The 17,305-nt window shown below is 40.3% G+C and overlaps 1 protein-coding gene across 2 annotated transcripts in view; it reads right to left on the minus strand.

Annotated features, from left to right (window-relative positions):
- LOC109972155 (retinoic acid receptor beta) overlaps positions 1 to 17,305 on the minus strand; it is a 67,960-nt gene that overhangs the window by 25,246 nt on the left and 25,409 nt on the right. For both annotated transcript variants that reach the window (XM_020620835.1, XM_020620834.1), the window contains one exon: positions 12,432 to 12,573. In XM_020620835.1, coding sequence (XP_020476491.1) covers positions 12,432 to 12,573 — 142 coding nt within the window. The remainder of the gene's footprint in view (positions 1 to 12,431; positions 12,574 to 17,305) is intronic.

Genomic DNA, 17,305 nt, shown 5'->3' on the forward strand with positions numbered 1-17,305 from the left:
CCATTAGGCTATGAAGGCTCAGGCTTTGTGGTTTTATATGAAAGGAAATGCATTCAATACATTTTGTAGGTTTCAAAGGTACATACAATGCATTCGGTCAAAAACAGTGAATGTTAATTTAACTTTGTTTACAAAAAAGACTTCCCAGGATGCCTTTACAGTAATGTTGCTGTAAGTGCACTTTTAATGAATCTAAATCTTCTCTCATATGGACTATGACAGCTGGACAGTAAGAGGATACTGTCCCTGTCTGCAGTGGAAATTATACCCTGGCAGTGAATAATACACTAACGTATAGATGCTTTAAAAACTCCAAATAAACAAATACAAATAGCTTTAAGAAAGAATCCCACTGTTCTCCAACAGATCCCAGGTGCTTGTTCTGTGTAAGTGCACCCAAGATACTGGAGTCCATGGAGTCCTTTGCTTCATTAAGTGTGATCTTTGAAGTTTGTTGCAGCAGGACGTTCAAAGAAACCTACAAGGTTTATCACTTAATGCACAGCATGATAATACTAACATTACAACTCTCTGATCAGCCTCACAATCTCCTTTACTATAATAAGAAGTGGAGCTTAAGAGAAAGAGCTGGGTCTATTGTCACAGCAGACACCCAAGGGACCTTCTGTGACTGACAATACAGCAGTCACATCGTCTGCCCTAGTTAACAATAAAACCACTTTATATTCATGCAACAAAGTCAGGAAACATTGAAAGTGTATATATATTGAGAGAGGTGTGGTAAGGGTGAAACAGGCATTCAGTAAGCTTATACATAGACACATTTTGCCCCATGGCAGGGAGATGGTACAGAATAGTGGTATAGAAAGGAGGAATTTCTACAATTTGTTCACACATGTGTATATATTTGTCACAGTGTAGTGGTTTGGGTGTCGTGGTCCTCACAAAGGTTGACGAGCCACATAAGATGTGATTTATGAAGACAGCAACCTGGTGAGTGCAGCCTCCACCCACCCAGGGCAATCAATTACCACTGCGCTCCAGACAAATTACTGCAGGAGGAGCAGATACATCCAAATGATGCATCAGACAAGAGGCTATGAAAACATATGGCTTTTTAATTCCCTCAGAACAGGAACTTATCCAGAGCAGAGACTTTCACCATCGTGTAATTGTTACTACTCCTTCATTATAAAAGGTAGCTGCACTTTTAGCTTTAGTGGCCTATAAGGGTCTGCTGAATCCCTGAACACAGATTAGTTTTTTGTTTTTTTTATAAAATTGAGAGCTGGGCATTCAGACTGCACAGCACCTTATAATTATTTCAGTCAGAACTATGAGAAAGGATTTTACAACTCTGGACAGTTAACACTACAACAGACTTCCATTTCTCTGTTATGATACACCATCCATGTTACAAGGAAATCTGCCAGGAAGATCAAACATTTGTTTGGACAGTGCTGTGCATACATGGATTATATCGCATTCTGTTTTTCTTGATGACCCTGTGCTTTATTTGCCAGAGCTGTTTGCACTGGTATGAGTGGTGTCAGTGAAATAGGAGTTTTTGTTTGTTTGTTTTTATGCAGTCTAAAGGGAAAACTCAGCAGATACTCATATTTGCTTGGCGTTTCTGTTTGCTAAATAACTTAAAGTTGCTTTAGCATTTTTTGGATACTTGGGAGTGAAAGGCCACTATAACATTACAGCCTTATAAAACTGATCATTGTAGCACTCAGCTACCTATTAATACATCCAGCAGACAGAGAGCAACATTAGCATCTATGTTAATTTATATTATTGGTGACTTATTACTGACCAACTTCTGAGAAATATAAAGTGGGTCTTTAACTTGGCAGAGGTCCGGTTTTCTACACCAGCTATTCATAAACATTTCTCTTTGCCGTCTACTGCCGAGCAGATAATGTACACTGAGTTTACCAGAACATTTGAGACCATCCTCCTGTGAAATACAACAGTAATTTGTGGCAGCAGGTTATTATGACAAAATGTTATGTGCCATACACTGAACAAAATTATAAATGCAACACTTTTGTGTTTTCCCCCATTTTTTATGAGCTGAACTCAAAGATCTATGACTTTTTCTATGTACACAAAAGGCCTATTTCTCTCAAATATTGTTTACAAATCTGTCTAAATCTGTGTTAGTGAACACTTCTCCTTTGCCAAAATAATCCATCCACCTCACAGGTGTGCCTTAAGCTGGCCACAATACAAGGCTACTCTAAAATGTGCAGTTTTATCACACAGCACAATGCCACAGATGTCGCAAGTTTTGAGGGAGCGTGCAATTGGCATGCTGACTGTAGGAATGTCCACCAGAGCTGTTTACCGTGAAGGGAATGTTCATTTCTCTACCATAAGCCATCTCCAAAGGCGTTTAAGAGAATTTGGCAGTACATCCAACCGGCCTCACAACCGCAGACCACGTGTCTCAGGGAAGCTCATCTGCATGCTCGTTGTCCTCATCGGGGTCTCGACCTGACTGCAGTTTGTCATCGTAACTGACTTGAGTGGGCAAATGCTCACATTCGATGGCGTCTGGCACTTTGAAGAGGTATTCTCTTCACGGATGAATTCTGGTTTTCACTGTACAGGGCAGATGGCAGACAACGTGAATGGCGTCAGGTGGGTGAGCGGTTTGCTTTTTTGGTGAGCAGTCAGAACTGATGAAGCCTCTTGGATGAGAGGTGACATGTCTTCGATCTAGAAATCTAAGTCCAGTTGATTTCTTACTTCTTGATAATAAGATTGTTAAACTAGCTATAATGATCAGGTGAAGAAAAAAGTGATGTAAGAGGCCTACACTGGTAAGATACTGAAAATTCTGTTTATTAATCAGACATATCACTGAGCGCTGTCGCCTCACAGTAAGAAGGTTCTGGTTTTGAGCTCAGGCCAACCAGGGGCCTTTCAGTGGAGAGTCTGCATGCTCTCCCTGTGCCTGTGTGGGTTCTCTCCGGGTACTCTGGCTTCCTCCCAGTCCAAAGACATGCAGCTTAGGTTGATTGACTCTATATTGCCCCTAGAAGTGAGTGTGTGTGTGCCAGCATACTCACCAGGCATGTCACCCATTGAGCATGTTTGGGATGTTCTGGATCGGGGTATATGACAGCATGTTCCAGTTCCTGCCAATATCTAGCAACTTCGCACAGCCTTTGAAGAGGAACCTGATCAACTCTATGCGAAGGAGATGTGCTGCACCGCGTGAGGCAAATGGTGGTCACACCAGACACTGACTGGTTTTCGGACCCCCCTGGACCCCCCCAATACAGTAAAACTGCACATTTTAGAGTGGCCTTTTATTGTGGCCAGCCTAAGGTGGCCTCTCTCTGGTTTCATCACTAAAGGAACACCATTCACATTACACATTTCACAGCTGAGACTTTCTCCTAAAATATTATATATCATTATCTTGAACTTTAAAATTTCTGCCAATGACACTGATTTCAAGTCAACAATGAATTTCAAATTATTCCACAAGTTCCACAATCAGTATATGTATGAAGAATTTCGTTATCCATTTCTTTTTTTCTGATGAAATAATATGAATCTGAAGTTTCCAATGCCTCTAAGGCACTAGAATATTAATGGTGCATCATGAATATGGTTGTCAAAACTAAATTAAAACTCCCACATCCAGAACTGAGTCACTGAGATTTTGGTTGTTTTTAAAATTGGGGCCTTTGAACATTTGAACACTCCTGAACAAACCATTTAATTTCAATCCAAAAACCAGAAGCGTTTGCTAAACCTAATGTGTTTACTGCATGCAAACCTCTTCTCAGCCACTCTGTCAGGCTCTGAGGGAGCACCATGAATGAGTGAGTGCCAAGTGTTTCTGAAGTGCTCTCTAGAGTGTAAAAGTAAGGGATGAAGGGTCACTGACTGGGAATCAGACACACTGGTAAATACACTCTTCACAGTGATGCTTACTGTCACACCCCTCTCCCTCTTTTTTCCAAGACACTTCCCCTGCTTTGGTCAATGAGTCCACCCCTCTGTCTTTTGTCCTCATCTTTCACAACTGCCTCGAGCCCCCTGATGCAGCCTGATATGTTTTTTCCACTGCTGCTTTGTTGTGTGGCTCAGCAGTAGCAGACTTGAATGGCTGCTGTTATCAAGACGCAAGCCATCTGCATGCTGCCACGTTCTGCACAGTCTCTCTGTGAGCAAACAGATGCAGCTGTAAATAAACACTATCTATCTGGAGCCCATGTAGTGAAGCCTGGGCCATAACACTAACCAAGTGGGTGCCACCAGAGGTTTAAGTTAAAGACCCAGAAGGGGTTGTTTGATGGGAAAACTCCACTGAGAAGATGTGAGCTTGGAACAAAAGAGGGAGGGATTAGGGTACCTCATACAGTACACAATTTAGAAGTGATAACATTGTCTGATGATGGTCTCACTGTTAGTCCAGAGGCTCTTTCCACCATGCCAAACAAACAAATAATCTGAAAACTCAGACAAAAAGATAAATATTAGTCTCATGTATGGTTGTCCAGAGTGAGATTCCCAGTAAGAGTCATGCTCACCATGCAGGTAATGTTTATGGCATCTTAATTTAGGCAGTTTCCTAAATAATTAGCTAATTAGTACTAAATACAAAGTACAGCTGAGCCTGATGACAATGTCGTTTGTTCTGTAGCCATGTGGTCACAAACTAAAATAACAAAGTGCTGGCACCAGATGAAAAATCAAGGGGTCATCAAAGTCATCAGGATTTATCCTCTAGGTACCATCTATACCAAGTTTTGTGGCACACCATCCAATAAATATCAACATATTGAACCACAAACCGTAAATGTGATCTACATGGTGCTGCTAGATGAAAAGTTCAAGTTTCATCAATGTCTGAAGTAGTACATTTCTGACTTGAAATATTCCATGGCAATCCATCCAACAATTGTTGACACTTCTGGACCAACTTGGTGAACCAATCAAATGACAGTGCCACCTCTAAAGATATCACAGTTAAGGAGCAAGCTCCACTGAACTTGGCACAGGAATAACCTAAAGATATCACAGTTAAGGAGCAACTTCCCTCTTTGCAGCTCCACTGAACTTGGCACAGGAATAACCCTTCAGATCACTGGCAGTGCTCCTGGCAAACCTTAACCCTAATACCAAACACCTAACCCTAAAACACCTAATCCTAACTAGTAATTTTAGACCCCAACCCCTCTCCCCTAACTCCCAACCCATACCCTTACCCTGACCATAACTATTCCAACCCCAACGCCTAACACTTAACCCTTGACCCCAAAACAACCCCTCCCCCCACACACACAACATAAAAAACCCCCACACCCACCAGTGCTCTTACCCTATTTAAAACAGGAAACCAGACCAAGCACACACCTGTAAATGGGAACATATCGAAACTTAATCACGCCCTAACCGAACCCACACCCAAACTGGACCAAGTGGAAAACCAATCAAGAAATTAAAATTGCAAAATCCAAATCAGACAGCACACCATTACATGAGCCAGAGTGACAAGCGTCGGCCCGTGCCTTAACGTTTGACCCTCCATCCCAAACTGTATAGTCAACGGATGATTAAGGAGAGAGTGAGGTCAAAGGTTAAAGGTCAAGGTCAAAGTGTTTATTGTCATATACAAAATTAGAAAACGTGTTTCCCTGTACAATGAAATTCTTACTTTGCCGCCTACATGAATGCCACAAAATATAAATGAAATATAAAGTAGGTAAATATGTAACAAAATCTAAGACACTTTAAGCAGCAAATGCAGCAATATAATAAAAGAATATAACAGAGAATGTATGCTGCATGGGAGCAGCATGTGCTATCGGTCGAATTCTCCTCTCCAGTACCCTGGCATAGACTTTCCCAGGGAGGCTGAGGAGTGTGATCCCCCTATAGTTGAAACACACCCTCTGGTCCCCCTTTTTGAAAAGAGGGACCACCACCCTGGTCTGCCAGTCCAGAGGCACTGTCCCCAACTGCCATGTGATGTTGCAGAGGCGTGTCAGTTGGTTTGGTATTATAGTGTAGAATTATTGTAATTGCCTAATATAAAGTGTAATTGTTGCATTCAGATTACATACTATGAACTGACAAAGGTTTTTGTTATTGGAACCTCTGCGCCTCTACCCAGTTTGCAGAAAGATTTTCATGCATGAAACCAGTCCGTGATACAAAAAAGGTTGGGGAGCGCTGATTTATGCTAATCAGTAGTTTATACTAATCAGTAGTGTTGTAGTACTTGAGATTGGTTTTGGTCTCATGACCACTTTTTTGAAGCTCTTGGTCTTGTCTTGGAATTGACCACATTTTTACTGTCTTGACAAAGCGAACTCGAGATCTTATTTCAAGTCCAGTCAAGACTACAACTGTGAACTGGGGAAAGTGCCTGTGCATTGTCTGTTTTAGGATCTTATTTCAAGTCCAGTCAAGACCACAACTGTGAACTGGGGTAAGTGCCTGTGCATTGTCTATTTTATTTGTTAACACCATTGCCAAGGTTTCCTCTACCATATCAACACTTAGGCACAGTGAGTACCTTAAGCAGAATGAACATAAAAAAGGTGAAACATCAAAATGAATGTAAAAACAACAGTAAAAGTTCTATGCTGAAAACAACAGAGGTAGCTTGATCTCAAACAGAAATGTAAGTTGGCAACAGGAGTGGCCTGCTAATCAATGACCAGTGGTTGGACAATTGTTTGTGTGATTGATCATCAAGCTAATCAAACAACTGATTGGATATTTCGCTGCACTGTCAGGATGGTAGTTACAGCCAGAGTGGATTAATATCTTAATAACAACAGCAGATGCCTCTGCATTTGGCCTGAAACATATGGTGACAGTTAAGGAAAGATTATGTTAATGAAAATAAACTATGGTTTTGATTAGTTATTCTGGATAAAGGGACATTAACAAAAAGATTTTGTGGCAATGGAGAAGAAAATGTGTTGAATTGTGACAGGACACAAACTTTGGTCTCTTGCTTAAAAGCCAGATGCTACAACCTACAGGGTCACCTACCACCCAACCTCCACACCATTACTTTCTGCTGTTTTGCTTCATAAAAGGCACACTGTTTCCTGTGTTGGCATTGAACATTGGCACTGAATGCAAATTGTGCTCTGCAGGGGCATCCAATATGTATGAAATTCCTAGGGATACGGAGCTGGGCCACTTTCACTGGCAGATGCTGGTAAGCTGTATGCTCCAGAGCAAGGAATTGAGTAGCTAATCAAACTCTTGTTTGATTAAACTCAGCTTTTTAAAGACCTTCAGAAATGTTTCTTTTGTCAATTGCTGTTTGCCATTTTTTGTATGTTATTGAGGCAGTTTTTCTTAGTGGGGGACACTGCATGGACCAGCTGTTGGCTTGTCTAGTATCCCTTCTTCTGACCAAAATGTCCATCTGTCCCTTGGCCTCATCCAACAGTACCTGGACTGGGGCTTGTTGCAATAGGTTCATGTATGTGCTCTGGGGCTTGCCCCAGGACAGTGTGATACTGTATCACAGTGGTATTGCATACCTGGAAATCTCCTTTGAACCACCCCCACCCAGAATACATCTTCAAAATGTTGTTTCTTAAAACCTGTAGCTACTGTCATGGAGTCTGTGCAGTTTTCTGTGCATCCCTGTGAAGGTCATTGTTATGCAGCGGATAAGTTTATGAAGTTGCACATTTTGTTTATGTGTTTTGTATTTCTTATGCAACATTATGAATGGTATTTGTTTTAGTATATTGATATAGTTTTGTTTTGAATACAATTAGTCCCATAAGTTTTATTTTGTCAGAACTATTGTTTCCGCTGTGCTACTTCCAGTCCTTCCACGAGAGAGAGAAGACTAGCAGCAGAGGAAGGACATTTAAAACATTAATTTAAGAAGTTTGAGTTTTACTACCAGCCTTTGCTCACAAGCAAGTCAAAGTGGTATGTCTCATTTTTGTTTATGGATTTATTGTTGCACCATGTCTATTCAATGTGAAGTAACATGGTTGTTTATTTCCATTGTATTTACCTTGTTTGTTAGTTCTACGGTGTTTGGTGTATAAAGGAAGAACACATTAAACATTGAAAATCTTTTTTTTTAAGTAATTTCTTTCAAACCTTTGTATCAACACAAGACTTCACATTCTAGCTGAGGCTACACAGCTACTAGCAGACACACAGTGCATGTCGACAGTAAATAGTCATTCTTCTCTCCTCCTTTTCTCACTGGTGCAAAATGCCCATTCAGGTTAATGGTCTTTGAGCTTGAGCAAAAACTCCAGACTCATTCCGAAGATATGATGACAATTTTCTAATATAACCATATAGGTTAAAAAAGGATGGTACCTGTTTGAAAATTAGTTCCTGATACTGTATGTTCTTACTCTGAGCTAGCACAAGTATGCTCTATACACTTAGACGTTGCCAACAGCTAGCTAACACCTACATCTAACATACAGAATGTATAGTCAGTGAAATGACTATGGTAACAAACAAAAAAGTGCAAAAACACACTTGTGGTCAACCTTGCCTGATTTACACAAGATATAAAGTTACTTTGCATTCAATCTGAACACCTCAGGTAAGAATGAAAATACCATTTGGTCTGTCTAAAACTTTGCTCTAGTAAAATAACTCTCCTATCCCAGTCACTATGAATTTTGACATTTAACTTGACCAACTTTTCAGGTGATCTCCCTGATAATATCAGCTATGGTTGTTAGATAGATGTTTGATAAAAGTTCCAATGGCAAGCACAACATCCTGTCACCATGGACCTCTTGGAGTAGGTGTTCAGAACAGGATGTGAAGGACACCACCCTTTGTCATCAATTGCCCTGTATGTGTTTGTGTGTGTGTGTGTGTGGGGGGGGTGTTAGCCTGAGGATATCAAGACATGGACATGACCATGACTGAGGTGGTAAACAGCATAATAGAAAGGCATGGCCCTGACCCCAAAAGCTAATGGAGCATTAAGTGGACCTGAGCTATAAATGGTGATGCAGTCAAAAAACCTGTGAAATGTAAACTGTTCCTTCTGATAAAGGAGAGGGAACACGAGGGCCTTTACAGTAGCAGGTGACTGAAATTTCCTAAATACTGAATGTCTGAAAACTCCACTAATACATTAGTATAACTCAAGGTAACATATTTCATTTTAGCCTCCGGTTGTTCATCCTTCATTTTTGTGAAAGCGTTTGAGAAATGATGCAACTGCTCCTCACTGGCTGAAATACTGGTCAGTGTATATAGTGAACAAACTAGCAAACTAGCTGAGTGGAGGTCTCCTCATTCCTTCTGCAGATCCTAAGTAAAATCATGACTGGGGTACTAAGTAATGAATAATGAGATCAGCATTATTCAGATGAAGCTTTTACAATACATAAGTTCAAGCCGGAAGACAACAGTCAGTCACCATTTCATTATAGTGGGGTTACACCCCAGTTTAACCTCCTACACCCCACCACCATCAATGTCAAGTCTCCATCAAAGGCCTGGGGATATTTGATTTGGCTTTTACTCAGCGGGTTTGATCCCTTTGTATCTATTCCAGATGGGGTTGACACCAAATATGTTTAAATAAATTCTGTCATTGTCATCTATTTGTGTCTTTCCTGATTGAAATATATCTACAGTCATGATATAAAGAAAGTACTCCCTCTTTCAGGTCTATGTTTTTATTCATCAGGGCCTAAAAACAATAAAAAAATAGCCTATTATAACCTATTAGGTTGTACCATTTAGATTTATCCTAATTATTTTAAGTTTTCTTATTCTATTTTATTCTACTTTTATTCTATTTTAGTTTCTTAAATGGTACGGCATTCAATATTAGATGAAAGAGAAAAACAGTATTTCGATTTTTCTGTATGTCTGTTTTTCTGTATATAATGAATTGACAATAAAAATCTTGATCTTTGAAACAATAAAATTACTTCAGGTGACAACAAAAACACAACAGATTTCAACATATGGTTACTGTCTCCCAAAAGTAAACCAACATTCAGAAACCATGTGGTTTATTAAAAGTTCACCCTATAATTCCTTAGCATGTAGAACCACCCTTAGCAACTTGAAGTAAATGTTTTCTGTAGGAGTTTATGAGCCTCCAATATCATTTTGGAGAAATGTTGGCCCACTCTTCTGTCCAACATGGCTTCAGTTCACTGATGTGTGAGAGGACCCATTCGTGCACAGCTCTGTTAACATCCTGCCACAGCATCTCAGTGATGATGTGCTTGGGATCATTGTCCTGTTGCATGACCCAGTTTTGGCCCAGCTTAAGCTGCTGGGCAGATGGCCTGACATTTGTCTCAAGAATATTCTACTATAAAGTGGAGTTCACTGTCATCTCCATGTCTGCAAGTTCCCTAGGTCCCGTGACTGCCAAACAAGTCCAAATCAAAACTCCTCCACCATCATGCTTGACAGGTGGTTATGAGGTGCTTATGGTGATACGCTGTTTGGTTTTCACCAAACACGATGTCGTGCATGACAAAGAAACAGCTCCACTTTGGTCTCACCAGTCCAAAGGCAGTTTTTCCAGAGCTACTATGGTTTGTTGAGATGCAATTTTGCAAACCTAAGTCATGCTGCCTTATTTTTTGTGGAGAGAAGGGGCTTTTTCCTAGATAACCTTTTGTGAAGGCCATACTTGTTCAGTCTTTTTATAATAATAAAATCTGACCTTGGACTGAACTTGCTGGGATGGCCATCCCTGAGAGGACTGGTAGCTGTCTTGAAGGGTCTCTATTTGTAAAAAGTCTTTCTCACTGTAGAACAAGGAGTCTCAGATTGTTTGTTGATGATCTTATTACCATACCAAATTGATAAGTGGTGAGAATAGGTTCTCTGAGTCCTTTTTTTTTGACATGATGTAGACACACACACTTCAGTGCTCCAGAACACCAAACTGCCAAATGTTCTGCTGTTATAGAGGTAGTCACACTTCTTAATGATTGACTAATCCTGTGCACTAGATTAGTAACACCTGGCTGCTGATTACTCCCTTAATGACTGTGGAAGTAGGAAGGGTATACTTCCCATCTGGTTTCTGAATGTTGATTTACTGTACCTTTGGAAAATAGTAACCACATATTGAAATCTGTTGTTTTTTTCTTTGTGACCTGAGTATATTTTGTTTGTTTGTTTATATACATTAGTGAGGTCCGCACAATTGTTTTATACCACCTGATGACCAATAATATAAATTGAAGGAGGTTATACTTTGTCTTTACCATGACTGTATATATATTAAAATTAACCTCAAGAAACACACATTGTCAAACCAGAGCTATGAGTTTCTGGACACTCTTACTGTAAAGGCCACAGGTTATGTTTCCACTTCTGTTTTTTGAGCTACAGTAGCTTAGGTACACTAATGCCTTCCCTGGGAATGCTAATGGCTAGCCTATGAATGCTCATGGCTAATGACTATCAAAGTCAGATACATACCTAGTGGGCTGCCGTATGTGAGCTACCTAACATGGAAGCTACAGTCATATATCCAATGTGAGTTATCAAATTGCCTAGTATCTGTCTCTATATGTCAGTCCTGTGATAGACTGGCGAACTGTCCAGGGTGTACCGCAACTCTCGCCCAATGTCAACTGGGATAGGCTCCAGCCCCCCAACAACCCTTTTCAGGATAAGCAGTATGTATAATGGATGGATGGATGGATGAAATTGCCTAGGTCAGTGAATAGGTACGTAGCTTGCCTGAAAAAGTATTGAAGAGATACTTCCAGTATGTCATTTACTGCCACCAGTCATTCAGTGACTAAACCAGTTGCCAGCCTTGACATAAATAAAGGTCCCTCTGATTTTTCAGTAGTTTCAGTAAATTTTGGCATTTTACCTGTCCTACAGAAAGCACTTGGTGCACATTCGTTGCTCCTCCTTGCACTCCTTGTACAATCATTGCTTTATGTGTACATTAATAACTGAAGGTGACTCTGACGATGTATCAGTGTTTTCATCAGGTCAAATCATCTGGACGGGGGCAGATAGACAGGTAGAGAACAATGCTCAGAGACACTTGAGTAAAGAAATCACAAATAACACAAATTCCTGACTCTTTAGCCTTTTTCTCAAACCTAGTAGTTCCAACTAAAGTCAACATGAGCAGAGATCTAATCAGTCCTAAGTGAAAACACCTGTGTGGGTGTACAGGTCCTATAAATATAACCATGAAGGGCTACTCTTTATGTACTTTGGAAAGATTCAAAGGTCAAAATTAACACTGAACTTTCTTATTTAAATTGGCAATTTTTATTTGGAATACCATTAACAAAACAAAACAAAACAAAAAAGCATCTGAGTCCCCTAAATTATATTGTTTTTTATTTAACTCAAAAAGCCTCTTAAACAGCAGAAACCAAGGGACAACAAGCCTTTCTTTTCAAACTCATGACAATATATAAATTAAGTTCATACTGTATAAGCACACTGTGTAAATTGGGTCTGAAACTCACACTCTTTGGACATTCCCACCGTGAAGCACTTCTGCAGGCGACAGTACTGACAACGGTTCCTTGTCACCTTGTTGATAATGCAGTTCTTGTCCCGGTGACATGTGTACACCATGTTCTTCTGGATGCTTCGGCGGAAAAAACCCTGAGGAGACAGACACAGATGGGTGAGGGGGTGAGATGTTCATGAAAGGAATATTCTCATGACGTTCACCTCATTTTGCTTCTAATCTTTTGTAGCCACCTTTTTTCTAAAATATCCACACAGCTCTATTGAAATTCTACTGCCACCAGATATAATAATGTCATGACAGTCTCTGCTAGATGTTTCATCTTTTCAGTGCCGTTAAGGCTGAGAGAAAAGAGAGGTGGTGTGTCCCCGCTGGGAGGTCTGTGGCGCTTCAGATTTAGGCTCAGAAACAGAGTATTACCGGGAACAGACAATGAAGACCCTCATGGGAGCCAAAGAGTGAAGTTGCTAGTGCCGTGTGGAAGAATAACTGAAAACATTGGTTCAACTGTGGATGGGAGCAGCACACTAGAATTTACCAAGGTGACACTGAGCTTCTGTGGAAGACGGAAGCCACTTTTCTTTCAAAAGAATGCTTGGATTGTAATTCACTGGTAAAGCAGTTATGGCTCTTGGACTCATCCAATGTGTTGCAAGAGATATACCTATTCTAAGTACCAAAGACATGTAGCTCCACCAACAGCTGTGACAGTGGAAGAGCTCTGTGTTGAGAGATGAGGTCATTAAAGTGAGAGGCACTGTGCTCTGGGGTTCATATCAAGCTCAGTTCTGAACTCCTAAATCACTAAAAATGAAATGAAAATTACAATAATGCAGCCATGATAACCAAAATTTTAACACAGGATAAAAAAGCTTTTCATCAGAGATCAAATGTTTTTAAATTTGATTTAGGGTTATAATGGAAATGATATTTGTTGCCTAATAATCTGACTGAATTGCTATTGAATTTAATTTCACACCATTATTCATAGAATTTTCCAGGTTTTAATCCTCACAGGGACTTAACACTGACTTACATTCATTTCTTGGAGACTTATGCTAACCTTAACCTAACTCTAAGCTTAAACCAAATTGTCACCCTAACATTCAGTGATTTCCATGGCTAGGACCAGCATCTGGTCTTCATGAGAAAAGTGAGTCCCCACAGTGTGAGAGTGTAAACAGGTGTTGGTCCCCACAGTTGGAGTAATACCAGGAGTGCACACACGTTTGTTTTCAAACCTTGGGGGGACTTTGACTTACATTCATTTCCTGGAGTCTTATCCTAACCCTAACCTAAAGCTTACAGCATCTGTCTTTCTCACTAAATATTTATCAACTCCTCAACCCCCCACCAACAAAACTATGTCATCCTTCTCATTGGCTGAGATACATCTTCTGGATAGTGAAAACAAAACTCTATAAAAAAGTCTCAGATACAAAATAGAGCAGAGCTTCTCATGACTGGGAAAATTTTGGAAAACTAGATTACAGTTATAATCTTAAAGTAAAAACACTGTTGTTTTAAACATTTATTACTCAGCTAAACACTTTCAAGAGCTCTGACAAAAAATTAACAACTTGCATTTTCCTCAGATTATTCTCTTGAGTATGAGGAGCATATTCTCAGCTGTGATATGGGATGAATAATGTCTTACAGCAGCAGAGAACAACAGCTTTACTTATTTACAGGCAAAATCAGCAAAACATTAAAATGAGCTTTTTAATACCTTTAAGTCTGCATGATGCGTTTTATTTAACACAAGGACAATACAGTATGCATTCATTTTTAAACTCTTGTCTGTAGCTGGTATGCTTGACTGATGCCAGAAATGTCCCTTCTTAACCACTGGAGCATTATTAATTTAAAACCACATTTAGCCATGTGGTGTAACACTCCAAGCATTCCAGGCTGCCTGCTTGAAGGAGAAGGATAATGAAGACAGTGTGGGTCCTCTTTAAACGTCTTGCTACACTTAAACAGAGGCCAAGCTTGGCTGCGCCTTTTCCTGAGTGGCAGAAAGCAGAGGAGCATCTATCGGAAGCAGGAACCTCAAATGATGTTTTCCTCTTGATATTAATATCCTGTAGCTCTGGGGTCTTTGCAATGATCATCCATCATCCAGGCCCTTTTGCACGTTTACAGGCATTTGTGCCTGAAGAGCTTCATTCAGTATAACGGGGGGTTAAAATTCCATTTACCATAGCTGCCTGTGACGGATGAGACCTTGCCTTTTCATTAGTGAAGCAGGATGCATGATGGGTAACAGATTAGATCACAGGAGTGAAACGGCTGACTCTGTAGCCCATCTCGCCTTGGCCTCGAGCATCTGTCTAGCTGTAGACTGCCCCCTTGGTAGCACAGGTACTAACAAAAAGAAGCCAATCATATTGCCCCCGGGCAGCATGGTGGCACTGTGGTTAGCGCCGTTGCCTCACAGAGAGAAGGTTCCAAGTTCGGGCCCCACCTGGGACCTTTCTGTGTGGAGTTTGCATGTTCTCCCCGTGCTTGCATGGGTTCTCTCCGGGCACTCCGGCTTCCTCCCACAGTCCAAAGACACGCAGCTTCGGTTGATTGGTGTCTCTAAATTGCCCATAGGAGTGTGTGTGTGTGTGTGTGTGTGTGTGGTTGTTCGTCTATGTGTTAGCCCTACGATGGATTGGCGACCTGCCCAGGGTGTGCCCCGCCTTTGCCCGATTGCCGGCCGGGCTTGGCTCCGTGACCCCGTTCAGGGACTAAGCGGTAGAAAATGAATGAATGAATGAATATTGCACCCTTGATGACACATGACCAGTCTGAGGTTACCTCTCCTCAGTTGGCATAATTCATTTTCGTAATAGAGGACTATATCCCGGCTGATATAAGCCAAGTGAGTTGGTAGACATTACCTGTGAGGTCTGATGGATGAACATGACAGTGGCAGCATTAGCTGCCATATAACTGTGTTCAGGTTGGGTGCAGAACCCAAGGCTATTCAGGTTCTTATGTCACTTCAACTTGTGAGCATGCTGGTCACTTAGCCTTGGAAACCTATGTGTGTGTGATAGGTGCTGTGTGCTCAGGGTTATACTGGGAGCTGGAGCTGTTGCAGATTGTGTGTGGTGTGTTTGCATTAGCATTATGTGAGCTTCAGTTATTTGGGGAAGGTTTGTTGACAGTTCAAGCCATGAGCTGTGATTGTCCTCGTTTAAACTTCCTCAACTGCATGATGAATAAAATATTACACACAAAACAATCTTGCTCTCTCTCTCTCTCTCTATATATATATATAAATATATGAGAAATCTGAGATGTCTGGCAACTAGGCCTCTAAATTATCCAGAAAAAAGAGACTATTTCTACACAGAGACTATTATTATTGTGTGTTATTTCAGTTCCGTAGGCAACAGAGAATTTAATTCCACCCCCTATTTAAGCCATCAACTCTGTGATATCCCCCAAACTACTAGTGTTTAACTATATTTGATATTAAAATGTCTTAAATGCATTGTTGTTCTAATGTTTTTATGCAAAAGGTGTATGGGTTCACTATAGGTACGCATGAGTATACTTGTTTTTTTCATGGCATGCCAAATGCAAATTATAGAGAGTAATATACTATTCTGGTAGACCTCACAATGGTACTCTTGTCTTTCTGTCATTTATGAATAAATTTAGATCTAACAAACATGTTTTGAATGGATTATTGTCACAGCACAACAGTCAAGATTAGTGGGCCCAAGAGAAAAGAATGATGAGAGACTCATATAGTTACTTCAACCAAAAACAATTTAAAAAAGATAACTAAAGATGAACATTCCTTAAAGTTTAAATAAAAATAAATGTCTTAAATGTGCCTATGTGCACAGCTCAGCCATGTGTCTGACATTTATTTGCTGCCCATAATGCCTGACTCATATGTTGTTTTGTGTGCCTATGTGTAATTGTTGTGCAGGTGAATAAGGTGTCTTGTTATGTCAGTCATCAATAGGAGCATGATGCCAGACCTTTCAAAACCAGGCTGAAAGCAGTGTTTTCCCATTCTGAGTCTGTTTCACATCTGAACTTCTTGTGACATCACTGCTGGGTATGTTCATCAGTGTGTTCTGTTACACCTGTAATCACACCCAACAGTGAAGTCATAGTGTGCTGAAGTACACACCTGGAATGGATGTCTGGACATCATGACTCTATCAATGAGAATAATACATTTACAGGACTGTTGCATGAAGATGTTTGTCAAGTATTTGAAATTATGTTTCCATATGACTAAAGTGCAACAACAAACACATTTTGAAGAACAAATAGTTGTGACCAGATGTTTTATATAATCATATAGAGGATGTGATGTTTATATATTTGGCAAGTCACAAATATGTTGATACTGAACCTACTGAACCTGTCTGTGAGATGTTCACTGACAAGATATTTGTTTTGCACCAAAATGTCCTATCTTGTGGTACCCATTTGTAATGGCTACATCCTTATTAGACTTTTTCAAAATTTTCACCTGTTGCTCATTAGCTCCCGGTTCCTACCCTTTATATTCTGCTCCCTATACCCTGTTTGTGCTGTGTCTGTGGTCTCTTTAAGATGCTTCCTTTTTTGTTCTTGAACCTTTGGGCTGTTTTCCCATTGGACTTTGGACTTTCCTACAGTCATTAATTCTCAGTTGGTGTTTTGGGTTTGTTTGAGTTGTGTGTCTTTGAGTTCTCTTCCCTAGCCCCCTGACTCAACTGTTTAGTTAAGTTATTCGACATTCTTTGTTACTCTGTGTCAGGTTGAGCTCCTTGTATTATTTTCTTAGTCCCTTTGTCCAGTACCCTTTATTAAACTTTATTCTTAGTTCTTCCTCAGTCTGTGTCTACATTTTTGGGTCCATCTCGT

The sequence above is a fragment of the Monopterus albus genome, unplaced genomic scaffold (genome assembly GCF_001952655.1).
Source record: "Monopterus albus unplaced genomic scaffold, M_albus_1.0 scaffold249.1, whole genome shotgun sequence".
Taxonomy (NCBI): domain Eukaryota; kingdom Metazoa; phylum Chordata; class Actinopteri; order Synbranchiformes; family Synbranchidae; genus Monopterus; species Monopterus albus.